A 22,090-nucleotide genomic window follows, 5' to 3' on the forward strand; every position below is an offset into this window, starting at 1 on the left:
GGCATGACAAGAAACTCATAGTGACCAACATGAGTTTTGAAAGCGCTTTATAGACATCACCCTCATACACCCTCAATTGATGGTACCCCGCCCTTAGATCCAACTTTGAAAATACTTTAGAGCCGCCTAATTCATCAATAAGCTCATCCACGATCGGGATAGGGAATTTATCCTTCACTTCTTCTTTTGTCGACCTCCCCCGTAATCAACACACAAACGCCAAGACCCATCTTTCTTGCCCACAAGGACCACTTTGGAGAAGCAAATGGGCTACAAACTATGTTGTATTATACCCTGGTCCAACATCTCCTGCACCAACCTCTCAATAATGTCTCTTTGTTTGAGTGGGTATCTATAAGGCCTAATATTAATGAACTGAGCATCCTGCAACAAGGGAATCCTATGGTCAAACACTCCTCTACTAGGAGGAAGTCCGGTAGGCTCTTCAAATAGATCCTTATAATGTCAGCAAGAAGTTACTCAACTCAACAGTCCATCACCATCCTCAACCCGCGACCACAGATTTAACTGGGAATTTTTTTCCTCCTTGGGACTTAAGTGTAAGAAACACAGATGAGTAGCATTATTGAGGAGTTTTGAAGTTGGTTTAACTGTGTGAATCTTTGGAGGAGCCAAACCCCTCAGCACATGTCTTTTATCCTTGTATTTGAATTCCATTTTCAAATCTTTAAAATTCCAAATGATCGTCCCCTAGAGTACTTAACCACTGGACTCCTAGAACCATGTCACATCCTCCCAACGGAATAATCAACACATCATCCACAAATCGAGTGTTTTGTAATCGCCAGAAAATGTCTACTCATTAGTTGACAGGAAACCGCTTCCATCTCGCAATCATTCGATTGTGGTTCAATAGAGTCCAACTTACATCCTAACTTCATGGCCATTTGTTGATCCAAGAAATTATGTGTACTTCCCGAGTCAACGAGAATATGAATATCCTTCTTTCCCACATGACCACCACTCTCATAGTCGGAAACCCTTGACTACCAGATAAAGCATTCATTGAAATGCATGGAACAGTGCCCACCATCTCATAACCCAATTCAGATTCCTCTGTCTCTTCCACTATACTAATGGTATCTTGCTCATCACCTTCCTCCCCCACGATCTCTATTGCAAACATTTGAGTCCCCTTATGCTTGCAAACATGATTTCTAGTGAAAGGTTCATTGCGAAATAACACTCTCCTTTTTTAATTTTTCTCGTTGCTCACCGCACCGATAAATCTAGTGGGGTTGATGGAATTATTTGGTGGTGGAGATGGAGAAATAACAGGTCTAGGGTTAGGTAACAACCCTTTAGAAGATGAACTTGGGACAGAATGGTGTGAATTAGTAAAAGTTCTAGGGTTAGAATTTGGATTTTGTATGTAATTTTTGAAGTATATTTGGTCACGCATGACTCTCTTCCGTAAACGAGCATATTCAACAAAGAAAGAAGAAGATTCGAGGTTTAAATGCTTTCACAAATGGTTTCAAAGAAGGTTTCAACCCTCCAATGAAACTGTCCAAGAAATACTCGGTCGTGCAATAAAGGATTTCGTTGCATCATTAACCCTTTAAGATTTTCAAATGCATCTAAGTAATCATCAATAGTATTAGTCCGATGCGCTTTATTAAACTCCTCCACAACATTTCCAAAGAATTTCTTCTTTAAATCTTGCACACAAATCTACTATAAAATCATCCCATCCAATATGAGGTCTAACAACAACATAGCTATTAAACCATGATTCAGCCCTACCAATCATATACATGCTAGCTAAATCCACACGTTGTTCATCGTGAATTTTGCATAGATTGAAGTACTTCACACATTTTTTCATCCAAATTCGAGGATTATTACCATCAAAACAAGGAAATTCAAGCTTGGGTGTAAACTTGAGATGATTTCATTACACTGATGTGGAGATTCACCGTTTCCGCACCCAATCACGCACCTCGAGATCCTTCCCAACTTCATTTGCTTTCAACAACGCCATAATTTCGCCAAGAATCGTTGTTTGTTGCTCCACCGCTCAAGAGTAGAAATTCGACCTTCCATTGCTTGATTTCAATTGTTGACATCAATTTGCGTGTAGCAGTGCGCTTTAGGGTTCTTTACGAAATTTGGGGAAAAATTAATTGCAATTGAGTTTTGCGGAAGCACAATCAAAGGATCAACAAGCTGATACCAATGATACAAGCTGCAGGAAGTTGCTCAATTAAGATGAAGAAAGAGAACTTCGAGTAGTTTGTACACACAGTTTGACAAATTTCAGAGAAATGAGAGATAAGAAATGTAGAGAAAGATTGAAGATTTTTATTGATTTTCTTGTCATGAAATGATTGAATGAATTACAAACTAAGGAATTCTCATATTTATACAGCTCATGACAGCTACTTTCCCGCTATTTCTAACTGAATTCCAGCTAACTCTAACAACTTTCTTAACTAATTTTGGCGCCAAAACTTATTCTGTTACAATTCTGTTATTCTATAACACAATTTAATTCCCGTTATTTCTGCAATTCTGCTCATTTTAAGGCTAATCCTATTGACGATTCTCGAATCTTTCTGGATTATGTTAGAGAACAATGTCAATTAGGTTTTACTAATCTCTATTTTCCCCTTAATATATTCCACCAAATGATGTCTCTGGTGCGGCGACCTTCGATTATCCATTTTAACAGGCTATTTGCCGCCATGCTCAAAATCAAACGAATATATCCTCACACAACCGTCATTTCTCTCAATTCGCATCTTGAGTTATCCGGTACCCGACCTGATTTGTATTCCATTCGCATCCTCGCTAATTGTTACTGCCACTTAGGCCGTGTTGATTTTGGGTATTCTCTCCTTGCCAAGTCCCTTAAGCTTGGGTATCCCTTTGAGTCTAATTTAGTTTTATTCACCACTTTAATCAAAGGCCTTGTGCACAATAACCAATTTCCACAAGCTATTGAGTTGTTTGACGTAGTTGTCGTTAAGCTAGGCATTCAGCCAGATATAGTTACCTATGATACCATTGTGAAAGGTCTTTGCGGGATTGGAGACAATGTCGGCGCTCTCCACTTGCTCCGCGAGCTGAATTCTTGCCCCTCAGGTTGTAAGCCTCGCCTTACCATGTACAACACTGTTATCCATAGTCTCAACAAAGATAAACTCTTTACTGAGGCTAAGGAAATGTTGCTTGAGATGGTTGAGAACAACATTGCACCCAATGTTTATACTTATAACATGTTGATTCACATGCAATGTAAAAACAATATGATTGATGAAGCAGAAGCCCTTATACAGATAATGACTAAACAAGGTGTGGCTCCTAATGTATTTACTTATAGTACTTTATTGCATGGCTACTGCTTGTGCGGCCAAATGGACAAGGCAAGAGAGCTATTTGATTTAATGATTCAAACCCACTGCCACCCTAACGTTGTGACTTACGGTACTCTGATCAATGGATATGTTAAACTTAAAAGCATTGACAAGGCCTTCGACGTGTTGCAAGAAATGTTTGAGCGAGGGATTGCCCCTAATGCAAAGGGGTTTATTGCACTCTTATAGATGGGTTGTGTAAATGTAGGATCCCAATGGCACGTCAGCTCTTCAATGACATGCAAATCTATGGAATAAAGCCAAATGTTTGCACTTATGGTGCCTTACTAGACGGGGTATGTAAAAATGCACAGCTTGATGAAGCAAAGGCATTGCTCAAGGAGATGGAGTCTAATGGAGTTGCTCCTAATATTATCATCTACGATATCCTAATTAACAATTTATGTGAGGCTGGTCGGATTGAAGATGCTAAAAATCTTGTCTCTGTTCTCCTATCAAGGGGTATGGTATTCAGTCATATAACTTATACGACAATGATTAAGGGGTATTGCAAAGAAGGTCGTATGAATACAGCTATGAAGCTTCTAAACAAAATGAAGCAAATTGGATGCTCTCCTAATGTCGTGACTTATACCACACTCATAGATGGATTGTATAAATGTAATAGCATCCCAGTGGCACGTCAGCTATTCAATGAGATGCAAATATATGGAATTAAGCCAAGTGTTTGCACTTATGGTTCCTTATTAGACGGGTTATGCAAAAATGCACAGCTTGATGAAGCGAAGGCATTGCTCAAGGAGATGGAGTCTAATGGAGTTGCGCCTAATATTGTCATCTTCACTATCCTAATTCACGGTTTATATGAGGCTGGTCAAGTTAAAGATGCTGAAAACCTTGTCTCTGTTCTCCTATCAAGGGGTATGGTACCCAATCATATAATTTATAGTACAATGATTAAGGGGTATTGCAAAAGAGGTCTTATGAATACAGCTATTGAGCTCCTTAACCAAATGAAGCAAGTGGGATGCCCTCCCAATGATGTCACCTATAATACAATTATACAAGGATTCATATTCAACGGCGATTTGCGAAATGCATTATGTTTCTGTGATATAATGGTTAACGAGGGATTTGAGGCTAATGCTAACACTCTTTCTTTGTTACGTAACCATTTATCACATGATAAACCAAAGAGTTTTTCGACTGTATGGAAGTGATTTTTTTGGTGGGTTGGGGATTTTTTCGGTTGTATGGAAGTGATTTGTATGGATGGGGGGCGTTTTTCGGTGGGGGTGGTGGTGATTTCGGCAAGTGTGGGACCTTTTCCGACGAAGTTATGGTGGTTTCGGGGGTAAATGCACTTTTTCCGGTTGTATGATAGTGATTTGTGTGAATGGGGGCGTTTTCCGGCAGGGTGGTGGTGATTTTGTGTAAGGCCTTTTCCGACGGGGTTATGGTGGTTTCAGAGGGTATATGCATTTTCCGGCGTGTGTGTGGTGTTTAAAGATGCCGATAACCTAGTTTCTGATCTTCTGTCCAAGGGTACAATATCATGATCAAAGGCCTCTGTAAAAACAAAAAAAAGGTCTTATGACTGATGCTATAGAGCTCCTAAACAAAAGGAGGCATAATGGATGCTCTCCCGATAGTGTCACTGACAATACCATTATCCGAGGATTCATTGTTAATGAGGATTTGCAAACTGCATTATGTTACCGTGATATAATGGTTAAGAGGGCTTTGAAGCTGATAATTACACTCTTTTGTTGTTCTTTAACAATTATCGCATGATAACCCACAGTTTCTCCAGAAGTTTCGAAATGATGACTTGATGATCATTTCTGCTTGTAATTCGGTTTTTGGATATTTGAAAACTGTCCTTTCTGTAACTCTTCAAAGTACTGTCAATGTGTGCTTCATTGCATCATGCATACTTTTTTAGGTCCTATGATAAAATTCCTTCTGCTCTCTTAATACGTTTCACTGATGTTCTGCGCTGGTCTTCTTGTAAATATGGCTAGGCATGAGTGTGTGACTGATACCTTGTGTCCCCCTGTGTTAGATACTTTTATTTTATTTATTTAAATGAAGTTCGACGAGATTGTTTTTACTTCTTTACCAGCTGACTGTGCTTGTCACTGCCGTGTCAGTGACTGTATGCTGTGATTTGGCTTATAACTATTTCGATGGTTTTTTTTTTTTTTATATTACGTAGTACACTACTACTTGTCCAACTGGTTTCCAAATCATTCTTGAGTTCAGTTGGGAGTCAGAGTAGGGCTGTGTTTCTAACTTCTGACAGGGCTGTGTCCGGGGTTACGGGAATTCAATCATTTGGGGCTTTTCATTGGAGAGGGGAGCCACAACTCTAACCTTACTCTTCGACCACCGGACAAAGTTTACTGGCGCTCTAGTTGCGAATCTTGGTGGAAGGTAATATGGATGAAATAAAAAGGTTTGTACAGCTAGCTTTGACATATGTGAGGAAGAAAGTGGAGGAAGCGGTCTACTATGATCAGTGTTAATGCTGAGGTATATCAAATAGAAGATCAAGAAAATAAAAGAAGAGGGAACAGGTCTAAATACATTAGACCGTAAGATCAACCTCTAAGGCACATTGTTCGTCAAAAGTCTACAGGTAATTAAGTAATCCTCTTTCCCTGCCAGTAAATTATGTATTTCATTTTAGTTCGTCCAACTAGTAGTTTATCACTACTTTATCTGTCCTTTTGGTTATACTGGGTGCAAAATTTATCTTATCGGAGTTGGAAGAGGAGCACCATTATCTTATTTTGACAGCTTGTAACTTGGAGAAAACCGGGTTTCTGATTTGGTGACTTACTAATTCGATTCTTTGATTATTCTGTACTAGTCCTACTGGCCTTTGATGTCGTTCTTGAGTCGTTGAGTTCAGTTAGGAGTTAAGACTTAAGAGTGATGCTTTGTTCCTAACTTTTACGCAAGGCTGCATTATTTTGTCTTCTACAATGGGCTGAGTTGAAATGCCGTAAGTTTGTACTCGCGGAGGGGTTGCGTAGATCCTCAGAGGCTTTTCATTGGAGAAGGGAACCATAACTCTTACCTCACTCTTGAGCCACTAAACAAAGGTAATTAGCTCTCTTTTTTCTAAAGTTGTTGGGGAGTTGTGTCTTGTGGGACTCGAAACCGCTTCACAAAAAAAAGTTTTTTTTTTGTTGTGGTCGACTAGAGTTCGGTATCTTTATATCATGCAGAAATTTTTAGGTAAGACCAAGACATGCTTTGCATATTTGACAAAGAAACACATTTGTCTTTAGTTTCTAAACACAGAAATATTTTTTCCGTAAAAGAAAGAAAAAAAAACTTGCAATATTGACGACATAAGTATAAATCTCGCGATTTAAGAGTATTGATTAAGGGTGGTAAAATAAGTACCTAAACTTTGCTTCTTTTTTTCCCCGGTTAAGGGTCTAAACTATCTAACTTTACCGTTAAATCAAATTACAACCACCCATAATGCTTTTGAAACACACAAAGAGATAATCCAGTTATATTGTTCACCCAAAACACAATCCAACAAAAACTAATAACTATAACTATTGTCAATGATACCAATTACATATTGTTCCCCAAATTGTTGTTAAAGAGTTTCAATGTCCATGTGCTTTCTCTTTTGGTTTCTTTCAGCCACTCAAAAAATGCTACAGATCTTTACCACTCAAATTCTGGAAAACAAACCCGTAGTTTGTAAGTTAGACGCAACCATTAACATAGAAATCGAAAAATCATTGTATAAAAAACAATCTGAAGTTAGTACAAGATTTATATTTTTTATGTCACAAGATTCAAGCAAGTGGTTAAATTCTGCCAGCAACCAATTATACAACTAGCTGTAAGTTATTTGAAATCAAAATTAATTATATTAGGCATTTTATTAACCCTAACATAAAAAGAGATAAATCGCCAAGCTAGAACAAAAATTAACCACTTACTTGAATCTTGTTCTTGATCTTGTTCAGTAATCAAGGATGAATTTTGTAGTGATGTTCTATCAATATTACGGCTTAATTGAAGGTATTCTTGGGTTATCTAGTGCTTTAATGGAGAGAGCATGATTTTCTATTATTTTTCTCTCTTTCGGATTTGGTGCGCGGTCTGATTTTTGGGGTTCTGTCAGTACCCCCGCCATTTGTATGTATGATATATATTGATATGGGTTTGTTTGATCAGTTTAGTTGACGGTGTTAAGTTTAGTCCCTTAATGGTGAAGTTTGATAGTTTAGACCCTTTAACAAAAGTAAAATTTAGGTACTCACCAATAACTCTATTGTTTTGCTTTGGGCATGGTAACTAACTGTTCATTTGTGTGTTTGAGGTAGATTCATCTTGGGCATGGTAACTAACTGTTCATTTTGTTTATTCTCATTTGCAGATGTACACTTCGTCACTCACAGGCTGTGGCGGCGTCTTCTTTGGATCAGTCTCCTCCGCTACCTTGTACTCAGGTTCTCTCTACCTTGGTGAACAAAACTTCGATAAGTAAGAAAGCTGTTGTCTTTCTTCTAACGATCTTAGGATATATGTTTAGGAGTTCTCGTATGTTTCGTGTTACTAGGGTTTATGATTCTGGGGAACTTAGTAATCTCGCTTCTACTGATTAACCCTTGTTTCGCAAGTTTCACGCGATTCGATCTTGTTTTTCAATTTCTAAAATTTTATCATTTGGTCATCAATTGAATGACCTTACCTTAGTTCTCATTTCGTGTTTCGCCTACCTATGCCTTTAGTGCCTTTTAGAAATCGAGTGTTGTGAGTTCAGGACTTGTGATAATCTTTTCTGAATTACTGCATTCTGACATCATTTATCTTTCTTTTGATGGCTCTTAGTTCAGTCTGAGGAATTGGCTCAAGCTTATGAAGTCCTCACAACCCATTAGATGTATTTGAGCACCTATTCAAGCCTGGTTTTGGAGGTGATGCGTCCATTAGATCCGTTAAAATTCTGAATGTGGCTCCAGAAAAGATAGAGATATTCCCTTTTCAGTCAGGTAAATTCTCATCTTATGTCTTTTTTTTTAAAAAAAAAAAAAAAACCGAGGCAGTAATTTATGAACCGCTCAATGCAAGGGGAGAATATAATTCTGAATGTGACTCATTGTATTCCCTTTTGAGCCTTGTAAGAACTATCTTTTGGCTGCATTTCATTCCTTTTCATTATCAACTTTGATATGTCTTAAGTTTGACTCAAGGTAGGTTCTATCTACCTTAACATTGCCATTACTTTAAGCATTATATAAATGAAGAGGGGACGGTACTGGGGTTGGGGTAAGTTCAGTGGTGTGGTGGTGGCGGCTGGTTGGTCTGGGATTGGTAAACAAATGATTGAGGATAAGGGAATATTATGATTATTCGGTTAACTCTTATTATTGCGATTTTTTATTTTGTTTGTCGACCCTCTGCCACTTCAATCAGACATTAAGGAGTTAACCTAGGTGTTTTACCAAAAGACACTTATGGTCCTTCCCAGATAACTATAGGATGAATATGTTTAGTATACTGTAAATGTATAGTATAGACATATTCCATTATAATTTCCTAGACTGTGAATTGAAAGTGAATTTGCGGCATCTCATAGTATTTAATCCTGGGAATAGTTAGCTGCTATATTATTTGAACATTGTTTTAATTTCTCACTTTGGTTGCAGGGTCCTCTGGTTTCCAAGTGAGTGTTTTTAATGCAAATCAAATCTTGGAGCTTGTCACCCCTGTTGATTATGGTGTATGCAAAGGGTGGAGGAAAGATGGTATGCCTTGTAACATGGTTGTTAACAAGTATGTTGTCTCTGACCCTATTCGTGATGCATAAACTACTGTTGCATTTGTATGTACCTTATTCTTTTTCCTGGGCATCCTTTATAGAGCAATTGTTTCTGAAACTGTTTTTGACGCAAAGGCAGGATGATCCATAGATTGAGTTATATAGGAGTTTGCACAGATTACTTTTTAGATTCACCTGCCTTAGTTAGGAGTCTTACGACCTTTTATTGTTTGATTTCATACACTGACTGTAGCTCATAGATTGAGTTGTTAAGCTATATTGAAAATATGAAATCGCTTGTCAGGGACATGTTTGTTTAAATGCTTGGAACAAGATTGTACTAGTGAGTTTCTTGTAATTTGGAGTAGGTTGCTCTAGCCAAGTATATCTCCTCAAGTTGCAGTTGCAGCTTCAGGCTGCCAGAGTGGTTAGAGGAGAAGCAGCTTCTGCCTTCTTGCTATAGCTGCTAACAGATATGTTTTATTCGCAAACACAATGTTCAATTGTTTTATATAGGGTTCAGGTTGTCAAGTTTAATTTTCTATGGCATTTTTTGGTATTGAATTGATCGATAAGGCGATCTCATTCCCTTCAGGCGGTTATTTTGATGATATTGATGTGATGTAGGTGGATTGGATTGTTTTAGTGAAATGCATGCCCTTTTGTTCGCATTCATATTTGTGATTCATGCGTCCTTTTTTCATTCCTTTTGCAGGACAATTCAGGTGGGGAAGTTATCTGTGGCCATGTGAAAATTCGACTATAGTATCGGGGTGGGCGCTATGGTTCAAAAATTACGCCTATGGTTGCCCTTTAATGCTGCGGAAACCAATTCAAAGAGTTGAGAAACACTGTGAATGACAATACGGTGATTGAGAAGGCAGGCAAAATAAAGGAAGAACTCTACCCCGACTAGCAGGGATAAACACATGGAGACTTCAGCCTACAAAATTTCTAAGGAACCCATTCTCAGTGATCTTGACCACTCAGGCTGTAGAGATTTTGGCTCATTAGATCTATGGCGAGAATATTCAGGCAGGGCGGCGCAACCAGATTCTGAGGCAGTAGTTGGAGCTGCAAACTGTGAAGATCAGGCCAGTAAAGTAATGTTATTCTGCCCCTAGCACCGGTGAGAATAATCAAAATTAGGTTAGGATTCAATTACATTTTTTAGATCTGTTTAGTTTTTATCAAATTTTAATGTAATTTTGTGATAAATCATGGTGTTGTAAGCGAAAAATTAGGTTATAATCGAAAAATTTAGGATTTATAAAATCTGAATTTTAGATTTTCATCAGGTGTGTAATTGATTTTTGTAAATCAATTTGAAACCTAGGCAGAAATACCATGTGTAAGCGAAAAATTAGGTTATAATCAAAAGTTTGCTTTCACATATTGTAATAGTTTTCGGTAATCTAAGAGCTTTGTCTTATGGTAGCAACTGAAACCTTAGCACTGATGAGTGATGAATTACCGAGCTAGGCGCGAATTACTAATACAAAAGGTATGTTCATTCAAATTGGTGTTTATTTGGCTTGTTATGCTCTATTTTAGGCCTTTGTCCTTGGTTAGTAAGACCCATCAGGTTTCAGAGATAACACAAATTGTTCCGGATTCATCAAGTAAACATTGAACAGATATGTAATGTGCTCTTTTTGTTACTGCTGAACAAACTCATAAAAAAGCGATGCACCCCATTTCGCATCTGACTTTAACAAAATGTTTATGCTTATGTGATTTGTTGTGTCAAATACCCTTTGTTTGCTGTCATTTTAATGCAGTCAGTCTGCTGGTATATGTCTTTCATTGATTACGAGGTTTGGAATTCGGATAAGCACATCAATGCTGGTCAATCATGTTTGACATTATTGACCAAGCTTGGCTTTTGAACTGCTCTTGATCTGTGCACCATGGTCCAATTGTTGCATAAGAAAGTAGACCGGTTTACTGATTTCGACTTGGAGAATATAAGACATTAATAAGACGAATTATTTACTTGGGTAGAGGCTTAACAGGTACATGAGTAATCTACTGTTTATCGGTTAGTATCATTTATATTAATTAACGTGAGACTGTCTTGCAGAATGCTAATTATGACGGAAGGCGTATTAACTCACATTGCTGATAGTATCGAAAAGCTGGATATTGAGCTTGCTGCTAAGAAGATTGTGGAGGGGATTAGGAATGATCAGTTTTAACATAAATGGGAGTTCAGTACCATTGGTCCCTGGCACCATCACCTCCGGGTGCGCCACAACCGTAAACTGGACAATCTCATACTTCAGTTCCGGAGCTTCAAATTGAATCACTGCCCCTTATCAAGATAATTTGGTGCTGAAAATACTATGACGAGTTTCCCATCATGCTCAATATCATACCCCTCTTCTTTCACCTCATGAGATCTCACCACCAAGTCAAGTTCATTGTCGTCGAGAAACTTCTTTATCATAAAATTCTATTTTATCAATTTGCAGCAAAATTCATTAGGATCATAGGACACAATTCATTAGGATCATAGGACACATTGCCATCAATTCAAATCAAAGTCATAGCTCATGACTTTAAACACATCTCTAGCAAGGTAAAGAAGTGCATCTAGCTTGCTAGAGATGTGTATCTAGTAAGGTAAATAAGTGTATCTAACTTGTTAAAGACGTGTATCTAGTAAGGTAGAGGTATGTATTTAGCCTGCTAGAGATGTGTATTTTGATATTTTATCATAGTTACATGTTATGAATGGCTGAATGCTGATGATATAACTGGGGATACTGGATTACTTATAACTACATATATGTAATTGCTATGGTTTTATAATTATTTGCACTAGAGAAAGTAAAAAGCGAATTGTCCTTCGAGTTCAGTGATTCTGAATTTAAATTGGGATTGTATCTTGTATCATCACTAATGTGGAGCAAACTATTAGAGCCGAAAGTTTGATCAAAGCTTAATGATTTATTAACAAATTGCGTTAAGAATTACACAACAGATATAGTTATATAAAAGTTACGGAGTACTTTCCTAATTAAGTCGGCGTAATTGCTGTTTTCCTGCAGATTTATGTCATCCTTGTGCAAACAACCTGTGATGGCCTGCAACTGCTTTTAACTAGCTTTTGTCTTAGTATATTAACAATCATAATAATTTACTAAATTTTTTTAATCAGGGTATGAGCGCAAATATATTTGGTAATTGCTATTTCCTACACATCATTTTACTAAATCCTACACAAATTTTCCCATTCATCCGATTTTGCCCCTCTCATTTTACACCATGAAAAAAAAAAATTAAACCTAACTCCCTCTACCCAGAGTCCCGACAACTCCTTTCGACCTCAAACTCCATGCCCAACCGGCGACGAGCACCGTTGAAATGGCCTCCGATGATGGATTATCTTGTGAACCGGATGCACTTTTTCCGACTGCTTGTAAATCGTACTCTCCGAACTCTCCGACCCAACATCACTTTTTCCGACTGCTTGCTTCCATTGAAATGGCCAGGCTTGGACGGCGGCGTAGTTTCCTGCGTTTTCTTCGGTCACTGCTTGTTTTTTGTCTTTGATTGCTAATTGCTTGTTCTTTAAAGTTGTATGAACAACATTGTTTCACAGCATTCAATTAAGGAAACATCAGATGACAAAAACCAGTTAGAAAGGAAGACAGAAAAACATACAAATAAAATTTTGAATGAATTATCTGATTACAATGTTATACAATTGAAAATGTCCTGACTATTGGAGTTTGAATTAAATGTAGTCCTTGATTACATTTAATTGGCATGAAAACTGATGATAATTCACATGGAAAGTGATTAGAATGGCGACATTATTATTCGAGCTGGTATCTTGTGTATCCACGGCTCCACCATGATCACCAAGCCTATCCCCACACCACAACCCACCGCCACTAACTATCCATATACACAGGTTTATACCCCCAAATACACAAATCGATTTGTACCTAGTGTAATATTATCTGTATCCGAGCAAATCACTCAACCCATGAGTCACCCAAGTACCACCGCCTAATCCATCAACTTCCATCTACAACCTTATAACCAGTCGTTGTCGCCTACTACCATCACTTCGTCCATCTTCCAACATCGTCATTGTACTACTCGTACCGCCATAACTCTATCTCTTTCTTTCAGATCCACCGTGAGTAGTTTGACGCACCTTCATGAGCACAGTGACCATCGAGATTTACTCATGTTTTTTTTTTCAAATTTAATTATAGATCTATAAAATGGAGAAGAACTTCAAAAATAATTGTTGTCCTTAGAACCTAATCGGACAATTTATAGTCCATTACAGCGGAAACCGACTCCATTTGTGATGGTGGTGGTCGGCGACGAAGATAGAACAAAGACAAGAAATAAATGGATGAAGATAGGAATGGGTAATTCACTGATGACAGTAAAGTTGGGGTGGCGCACCGGCGAGTTTGATGTCGGAGCTCCGGCGACATGACGATGAGAAAGTTTAAAGTGTTGGAGTGGGAGTTGGGGTTTACGGGAAAGAAGAGAAGAGGTAATTGTCTAAGGCGTTTAATATGAGCCCTTTTCATCTGATTTGATCTAATGGCTAAAAGGGAGTTCGTAAGTTCGCACTCAACATTAGGTTTGTACAGGATCCTATATATATATAGGGGTGGGATCCCGTCTGAATCGAAGTTACATGCGAATCCGATTTAACTACTGTAGATACATTTGGTATTACTCGGATACATTTAGTATTACTACCTATACATGTGTATCCAGTAGCACTACCAAATGTATCCAGTAGTAATGCCAAGTGTACCTAGGGTGTTATTTTGTTTATTCATTGTCACCACCATCACCACTTCTCTCACCACCACCACCGCCACCACCACTTAGATACACATGTACCTAGAGCACTTATAAGTGTATCTAGTCTCATATTACATGTATCAACCAACTATGACTCGCCACCACCACCCTCATCGCCCACCATCGTCGCCACGCCCTACCACACCACCACCACCCCCACCACTGCCACTTCCACCGCCACCTCCACCTCCACCTCCACCATTACGAAGATGATCCCAACTAACACCACACAACTACCACCACCATCCCACGACAACACCCCACCACCGCCAACACCATCAGTAATCACCACCACAAAGACCGCACCACCGCGATCGACGAACCCGACAAAACCCGCAAAGACGATGAACCACCGCTTCTCAACTCGACCATATTGCAACAACAACATTTCTTGACTCGAAATCCCTCAACTATGCCATTGTTGCGATTACATTTTTGAAATTCGATCACATTTTTAGTAGATCTAGGATTTAAATTACCATCTACAACGCCGTCACCACAAACCCCACAAGACCATTTGACTAAATCTCACGACCACCAACACCCACACTCAACATCAACATCACGCTTATCACATGAACCACCACCACCGCAGACCAAGCACAACCAAGGCCCGACACCACCAATAACACCAAAACAAATTTCCGACCGTCCAAAACCTTTTTTGATTTAAAATGTTCCAACAACATCCATAATGTCCTTATTTTTCATCAATTATATACCATTTTTGGTAGATCTGAAAATTGAGTATCAATATTTTTTATATATGTGGTTGTCGGAGGAGAATATGATTGGTCAGATAATGACAATGAGTTTGCAAAAGGGGAAGAGAAAAGAGGCGTATATTAATGGCGTTGTCGGCGTATGGTTGGTCGGAGGGAGTGTCGGCGTGTATTAATGGCAGTGGTGGAGAGAGTGTGCATTAGTGAGTGACGAGAGGTTAAGGTGAATGACAGCAGGACATCCGCCAAACGTTTAAGGACGGTGCTCGCCGGAGACTCGCCGGACGGTAGCTGACGGTGGCAGGAGGTGAAGAGAATGAGGATGGAGATGATGGGAGGTTTTTGGTTTATTATTGAGTTTGCGTGAGATATGAGTGTTTGTGTGAGTTAGGTAGAGTAATGTAGGCCGTGTGATTTCTTCAATCTGACAGTTTATATTCAGTTCGTACGGTTCGCACCGTAACTCAGTTCGCACGGGATCCTGATTCTATATATATATATATATATATATATATATATATATGAGATCCTATGAGAACCATTAGGATAATGAGAACGGTGAGAACCACTCATAACCCTTGGATCTAATGCTGAATGGACGACGAGATTAATTTATGTTATTTGAAAAATATCGCATAACCAACCACCCCCACCCCAAAACTATTCCAATCCCGTCATTTTACCAAAACATATTCTCACTCATCTTTTTTTTCTCTCTCTACGATTATCACGTCTATTTTCTTCATTTCCAACCATCGACCAACGTTGTCACCTTCCTACGGCGACATGAATTGGCGACGAGATGACCGCTCTTGCCCAAAAAGAGTCACTCTTGCTGAATTGTTCCTAATCGAGGTAATTATTTCCCCTAAATTTTACCTAATTCAAAGAAATGGAACCCTAATTATTTCCCCCAAATTTTACCTAATTATAGAAAGCTTTAATTCCAGGTGAAGGAACTTACTTCATTCTTTCAAGCCTTTAACAAATGCTCCATCCAAATTCATTTTTTAACCTTGGTGTTAGAATATATAAGAGATTGATTCTGGTTCAAATTGACTGCCAAAATTGATGATTAATCCAAGTGTGTTTGAAGATTTTGGTTGACATTTTTGGTTCCGACGTTCTGAACAACTTGGTGTAAGGTATTGCTAATTTCATTCTAGTTTCCTCTTCTACCATCTACCAATCTTCCTTTTGTTTGTATATCAAAAGTTGTCACGCCCATTTCTTTTTTTGGCTGAAATTTAGAGGAAATTTCACAAGGCCGTACTAGCCACATTAATTTAGTGTTAATTAACATTAACTAAAGTTGATAACAAAATGTACAGATAAATTATTGTTGTTGATCAGTTTTATGCTCGAAAATTTTTCAGGTTTTGATTACATGACTTTTATACAGTTTATAATAATTCGAGAACTCGATTATTAATTAGCAAGTTATTTTCTGCTTATTCGCTTATTGTGTTCTTGCGTTGGAATCGATGTTTCTTCGTTAATTAAGCTGGATTGTATCAACTTGTTGCTGAATTGTTTATATTTTGAGTTTAACCATTGCAGATTTAGCATAAATACGCTCTGTGTTTTGAGCTATTAAGCATGTCAATATGCTTATATTTGTTCGGTTTTGGAAGCTTAGCGTCAAAATTCTCATTACATTTCGTAACTATTTTTATCTTTCCCCTTTTGTAGCTATTTTTCTGATTCTAGTAAAAAATTCTATTACATTTCAGAAATTTTCTTTTTGAGCCAAGACCTATGTCGACATCAGCATAGTCTCATTACCCTCAATAAAGTGTTTAGTGTGCAATAGACTTATCGGTGCATGAAGTAGCCTTGTAGATGCATGAAAAAGTAATATATGTGCATCAAACAACAATGTACATGCATGAAATAAGTGTTATATGGGCATGAAATAAGGTTATATGTGCATGAAATAAGGTTATATGTGCATTAAAAAGTTCTTCAGTTGCATCTAATTACAATTCTAAAAGAATGGCAAGATTTTTGGGTGCAATTGCCATATCAGTGCATGAGCTAGCCTTGTAGATGCATGAAAAAGTAATATATGTGCATCAAACAACATGTACATGCATGAAATAAGTATTATATGAGCATGAAATAAGATTATATGTGCATGAAATAAGGTTATATGTGCATGAAATAAGGTTATATGTGCATTAAAAAGTTCTTCAGTTGCATCTAATTACTGTTCTAAAAGAATGGCAAGATTTTTGGGTGCAATTGTCATATCAGTGCATGAGTTAGCCTTGTAGATGCATGAAAAAGTAATGTATGTGCATTAAACAACCTTGAATAATGTCTCGCTAATAAATGAGTGGTTTTAGAGCTGCATAGGTAAGTCAATGCGTGTAAAGTGAATATTGTGAATTGTGATGCATGCTAAAACTGTTAAAAAGCAGGTTGTAGTTAAAGTTAAACTTCAGAATTGAAGTGCTTGTAGCTCACCACAAAGAAATCCACAGTTTTACCAATTTAGGTAATTTAGCAACTCCACTCGATTTATTCTTATATTACTTGCCGGGAATTTGGAATTTTATGCTGATTAGGTCTTTAAATTTGATGATCACCCTTTATTCATACATTTCTGTATATTATTAGGGATCATGGCATTTCTTTTTTCTGTATGTTGTATAAGAGGAATGTTTTTTTAGGGAAATAATGCACTGGTGACAACTAACTGGACACATCATTCCGTCCCCAGACATTTCTTTTTCTAATTCTTCAAATGAGGTTTATGATTTTAAGGTTTATTCAAGTTATTTAATCAAGTTACAAGGGAAGATTAAATAGCCATCTACTACTAATTCTGCACCCGACTTTCGTGTTTGTAGAAAAGCTTTGACCCTCTCCCTAGCGCTCGAGTTCTTTTATCACAGAAAGAATTTAATGAAACAAAGCCGACTTTACCCCAAAGTCCTCTTGTAATACGAGTAGCTCATAACCACAAAGTAAAGCCGCTGAAATATTTTTATGGTGATCATGATAATGAAATTTTTATTGCTATATCGTGTGATTTCAGCAAGGAGCATTCCCACAACATTATTATCTGGAGCAACACTAGCTGTTAAAGCAAAAACAAGGAGATATTGAATTTCAAGAGTCTACTAATGACCAGAGACAACGGTATGTTTGCTCGACTACGTCCTTACAGTTTATTATTTCATAGTTTGTTCTCGATAAATGTTACAATGCAGTTTTAAATTTTGGTAGTGGCAGAGGGAAATGAATAGAGGAGATTTAATATATTTACCACCCTTTTTATGTAACTACCAGGCATTTTAGTGTCTCTATACACCTAGCTATGACAAAATAGTGTATTTTTATTTTTTTTAATCTGTATGTTTATTTTAATGGATTTCATGGGCATAACTCAAAAATAAATATGCATTTCTAAATGTATTGTGTATATATATATATATATATATATATATATATATATATATAGAGAGAGAGAGAGAGAGAGAGAGAGAGGCAAGATCCGGTGAGTCCACCTATATATTTGAGTCCATGAGTCCATAACACAATATCACGCACTATACAAAACAATATCACGAATTTTTTTTTTTCAAATTTTTTTTTTTCGAAATTTTTTTTTTCTTTTTTTTCGATTTTTTTTTTCAAATTTTTTTTTTCGAATTTTTACATGTGATATTGTATTACAAAATAATTTCACGATTTTTTTTTTCAATTTTTTTTTTTTCGATTTTTTTTTTTTTTTTTTTTTAAAAAATTTTAATATATGCTGTGATATTGTTTAGTATAACGTGTGATATTGTATTACAAAACAATATCACGATTTTTTTTTCGAATTTTTTTTTTCAAAAACTTTTTTTTTTCATTTGTGATATTGTTTAGTATAACGTGTGAAACTGTAAGCTATTATATTGTGTAGTATAACGTGTGATATTGTATCATGGACTCACGGACTCAAAAAGATAGGGTGGACTCATGTGATCCTAATTATATATATATATATATATATATTGCTATTTTATGCACAAATGAATGTTTTTAGTGTACGTATATGGGTACTTAGTGTACATGTGCTAGTAAATAGTGTCTATATATGAGCTTTTTATTTAGTATACATGTGCTAGTAAATAGTGTCTATATATGAGCTTTTAATAGCGGTACATGACAGCTAATGTCTTTTTCAAATTGATATGGCGCCTGCCTAGTTATTCTAGTGGGTGCTTTTGTGTTTTAAATCTTTGGAGCAATAATTGGTGTTATGGTATGCTCATTATTTCATGCTCGTATTTGTTTAACATATTTTAAAGGCTATTAGCTCAATGGTAGAGCAATGTGCAAATTTTGTACAAAGGTATGGGTTCGAGTCCCATATAGCCTATTAAATCGCATAATCTCATGATAGGAATGTGTCATGAACTCATGATCCAAGCAATACAATACAATTATGATTAAGGACGCCATTATCATATTCGGGGACGTGTAGACCAGGATCAGACTCAAGCGAGAAGCAATAAAGAGAATGATGAGCGAGTGTAATAGCTTAATTAGCTTCGCAGTGATCAGAAGTTCAAGACAAGCATTTCAAAGACTATCATATGCATAAAAAATATTACCATACATTCCATAGTTGAAATAGGATTACCAATTACACATAGAGTATAATTTTTCAATCTTAAAGTAAAAGAAATAATGGTATTTCATAGCCAATATGGGAGTCGAACCCATATTTTGTGTATAGCACAATACTCTACCGTTTGAGCTAATTGGCTTTTGAATGAGTAAAATGTATATATTCGTAATGTTTAAACGGTAATGACTATATCAAAGATATTATAAACTGATAAACTGGTTCATCAATATAGCTTCTGCTTTTAGTCCTTCACAAAGAGATGAGATGGTTCATTTGAATACAAATAAATAGCAGTCACATACCTAGGATAAAGTCTACTGCTTGATGCGTAAAACTGGCATAATGCAGCATATTCTGATGAATTCGTAACCAAGCTTCACATTTTAATCATACAACTTTACCTACAACTTGTTCATCATGCAACTATATCATATGAGTACATTGGATGGGCATCTAACCGAATTAGGCGTCTCACAGAGATCCACTAGAAACAACTCAACAGATAATTTAAGTTATTCTATCTCCTCTTCCCAGTACAATTCTGTTTACAGCAAGGCAGCAAATTCTCAAATCTCTTTCACCAAAGCTCAACAAATAGGGAAATGCAATTCATGCACTTTTCTATATCATATCAAGTTCATTAAGCAGGTAACATTCTATCAACATGCTTTAAAGTATCACAAATTGACAATCAACTCAAATTCCAAACCTGCATAACTTCGTCAATCAATCCAATTGTTCGTTGAATTCTTCATTATCTTATGTAATCGCACTGAAATAGGCAAATCATACAAAGCAAATTTAACACAAAATCAGATAATTCCTCTTCATTTCTTGAAACTAAAATCAATGCGAAATACGAAAAACAAAAATAGACCTAGTTTGAGAAATCAACGACGAAGAACATCACTTAACCTAGGAGCAGCGCCAAATTTCAGCTTTTTAAGACTTAATCCTTTTAAATTAGTGAAGAAGTAACATTTGCAAGACACTCTTTTCGGATACAAATCACCGCGTAAATCATCTGATCGCAACAAAATAACGAACTCAAAATCGATATAAACAATCATCAACAATTAAAATACTAAACTAAGCAATATTCAAATGAATCATCTCATTGCTGTTTGTTTGTAGTCAAATAAAAAGTAACTTCCTCTGTCGTGGTGACCAGAACAAAAGCTCGTGTCAAGACTGTGTCTCACGACAACCTTGACGGACTTACCCATTGGCTACTATATGGTACGTTACTTTGAAACATTGATTGTTATACTTCATATGCATACCAATGGTACCTAATTCACGAAAATTGACCGAGCTCCCAATTTCACGATTTCAACAAATTGAGGTAATTTCTCAATTTCCCCCAACCCCTAATTTACCAATTTCTTGCTGTAAATTTACCAATTTCAAGAATATAAACCATAATTTCATAAACATAAGTCAACAATTCAGTTTTGTACTCCAATTATATGCAACTCGAATCAACAATTCGTCACCGTGATATGTTGACGAATTAACAAATATCAAATAAATAAAGTTGAATTTATGGGAAAATAATGGAAAAGTTAAACAAACCTCATTGAATTTACAACATTGGTGAAAGATGCGTTAAATTTGCGTCTCCATTGATGAAGAAAGCAGCAAAATATTGAAGCTCATCTTTAATTTGAGGAAGCAGGCGAGCGGACAGAGAGAAAAATACTGGAGGGAGAAATCGACTTGGTTAAATAAGTGAGGGTATGGACGACAATCGTGGTATGATAACTGCCATTTATTTTTCTAAGATATTTTTCTAAGGGCTAAGGGTTGTGAGTGGTTCTCACAGTTCTCATTATACTAGTGGTTCTCACCGGATCTCGATATATATATATATATATATATATATATATATATATATATATATATATATATATATATATATATATATATATATATATATATATATAGAGAGAGAGAGAGAGAGAGAGAGAGAGAGAGAGAGAGAGAGAGAGAGAGAGAGAGAGAGAGAGAGAGAGGGGGGGGGGGAGAGAGAGAGAGAGAGAGAAGGGATCAACTAAGTCCACCATATATATTTGAGTCCATAAGTCCTTCTAAGGCCATTAGATGAAGGCAATGGAAGACTAGGATTTGATGTCAATATGTGGCTACAAATTAATTACTCCACTTTTTCTCTAATTAACTCATCAATTCAATAAACCTACCTCACTAATCATTCATCATCTCATTATCACAACTCCTCCTCTCTCTACATCTCACTTTTCTCTCCTCTCTAAAAAAACCCAAAATCCCAAAACCCAAATAAATCACCCACTCCTCTCATCTTCATTCACCACCACCCACCACCACCCCACCCGACACCAACTCACCACCCACCACCACCGCCGCCGCCACCACCTCGGTATTTTTTTTTTCGTTTTTTTTTGTGTTAGTTTTTATGTTTTGAGTTGTTTTTTCCATTCATTTTTTTTTGTTGTCTTTTATTTTCTTTTAATTGTCTTTTATTTTGTTAGTTCTCGTTTTTTTTATTTATTTTCTCAAATCTCGTTTTTTATACATTTTTTTCTTAACATTTTGAGTTTTCAAATCTCGTTTTTATCTTAAAAAATTCTTTTAATTTTATGTTAGATCTACAAAAATAAATCCCATATAATAAGTTAATTTTAATCTTAGATCTACTAAACAAGAAATTTCGTGTTGTTATATAAAATGTTCGGATTTAGTTTTAAAACTTCAATGTGTATAACTTCACTGATAT

General features: G+C 36.6%; 1 protein-coding gene across 1 annotated transcript; it reads left to right on the plus strand.

Moving 5' to 3' along the window:
* Positions 1-2,122: 2,122 nt before the first annotated feature.
* LOC141633705 (uncharacterized) lies at positions 2,123-10,536 on the plus strand. Its single transcript, XM_074446130.1, is given in 6 exon segments — positions 2,123-3,578; positions 3,581-5,982; positions 6,309-6,451; positions 7,756-7,828; positions 8,211-8,371; positions 8,654-10,536. Coding segments are annotated over 2 exon segments (1,905 nt in total). The 5' UTR covers positions 2,123-2,654; the 3' UTR covers positions 4,562-5,982; positions 6,309-6,451; positions 7,756-7,828; positions 8,211-8,371; positions 8,654-10,536.
* Positions 10,537-22,090: the final 11,554 nt, after the last annotated feature.

This window comes from Silene latifolia, chromosome Y, assembly GCF_048544455.1.
Source record: "Silene latifolia isolate original U9 population chromosome Y, ASM4854445v1, whole genome shotgun sequence".
NCBI lineage: Eukaryota > Viridiplantae > Streptophyta > Magnoliopsida > Caryophyllales > Caryophyllaceae > Silene > Silene latifolia.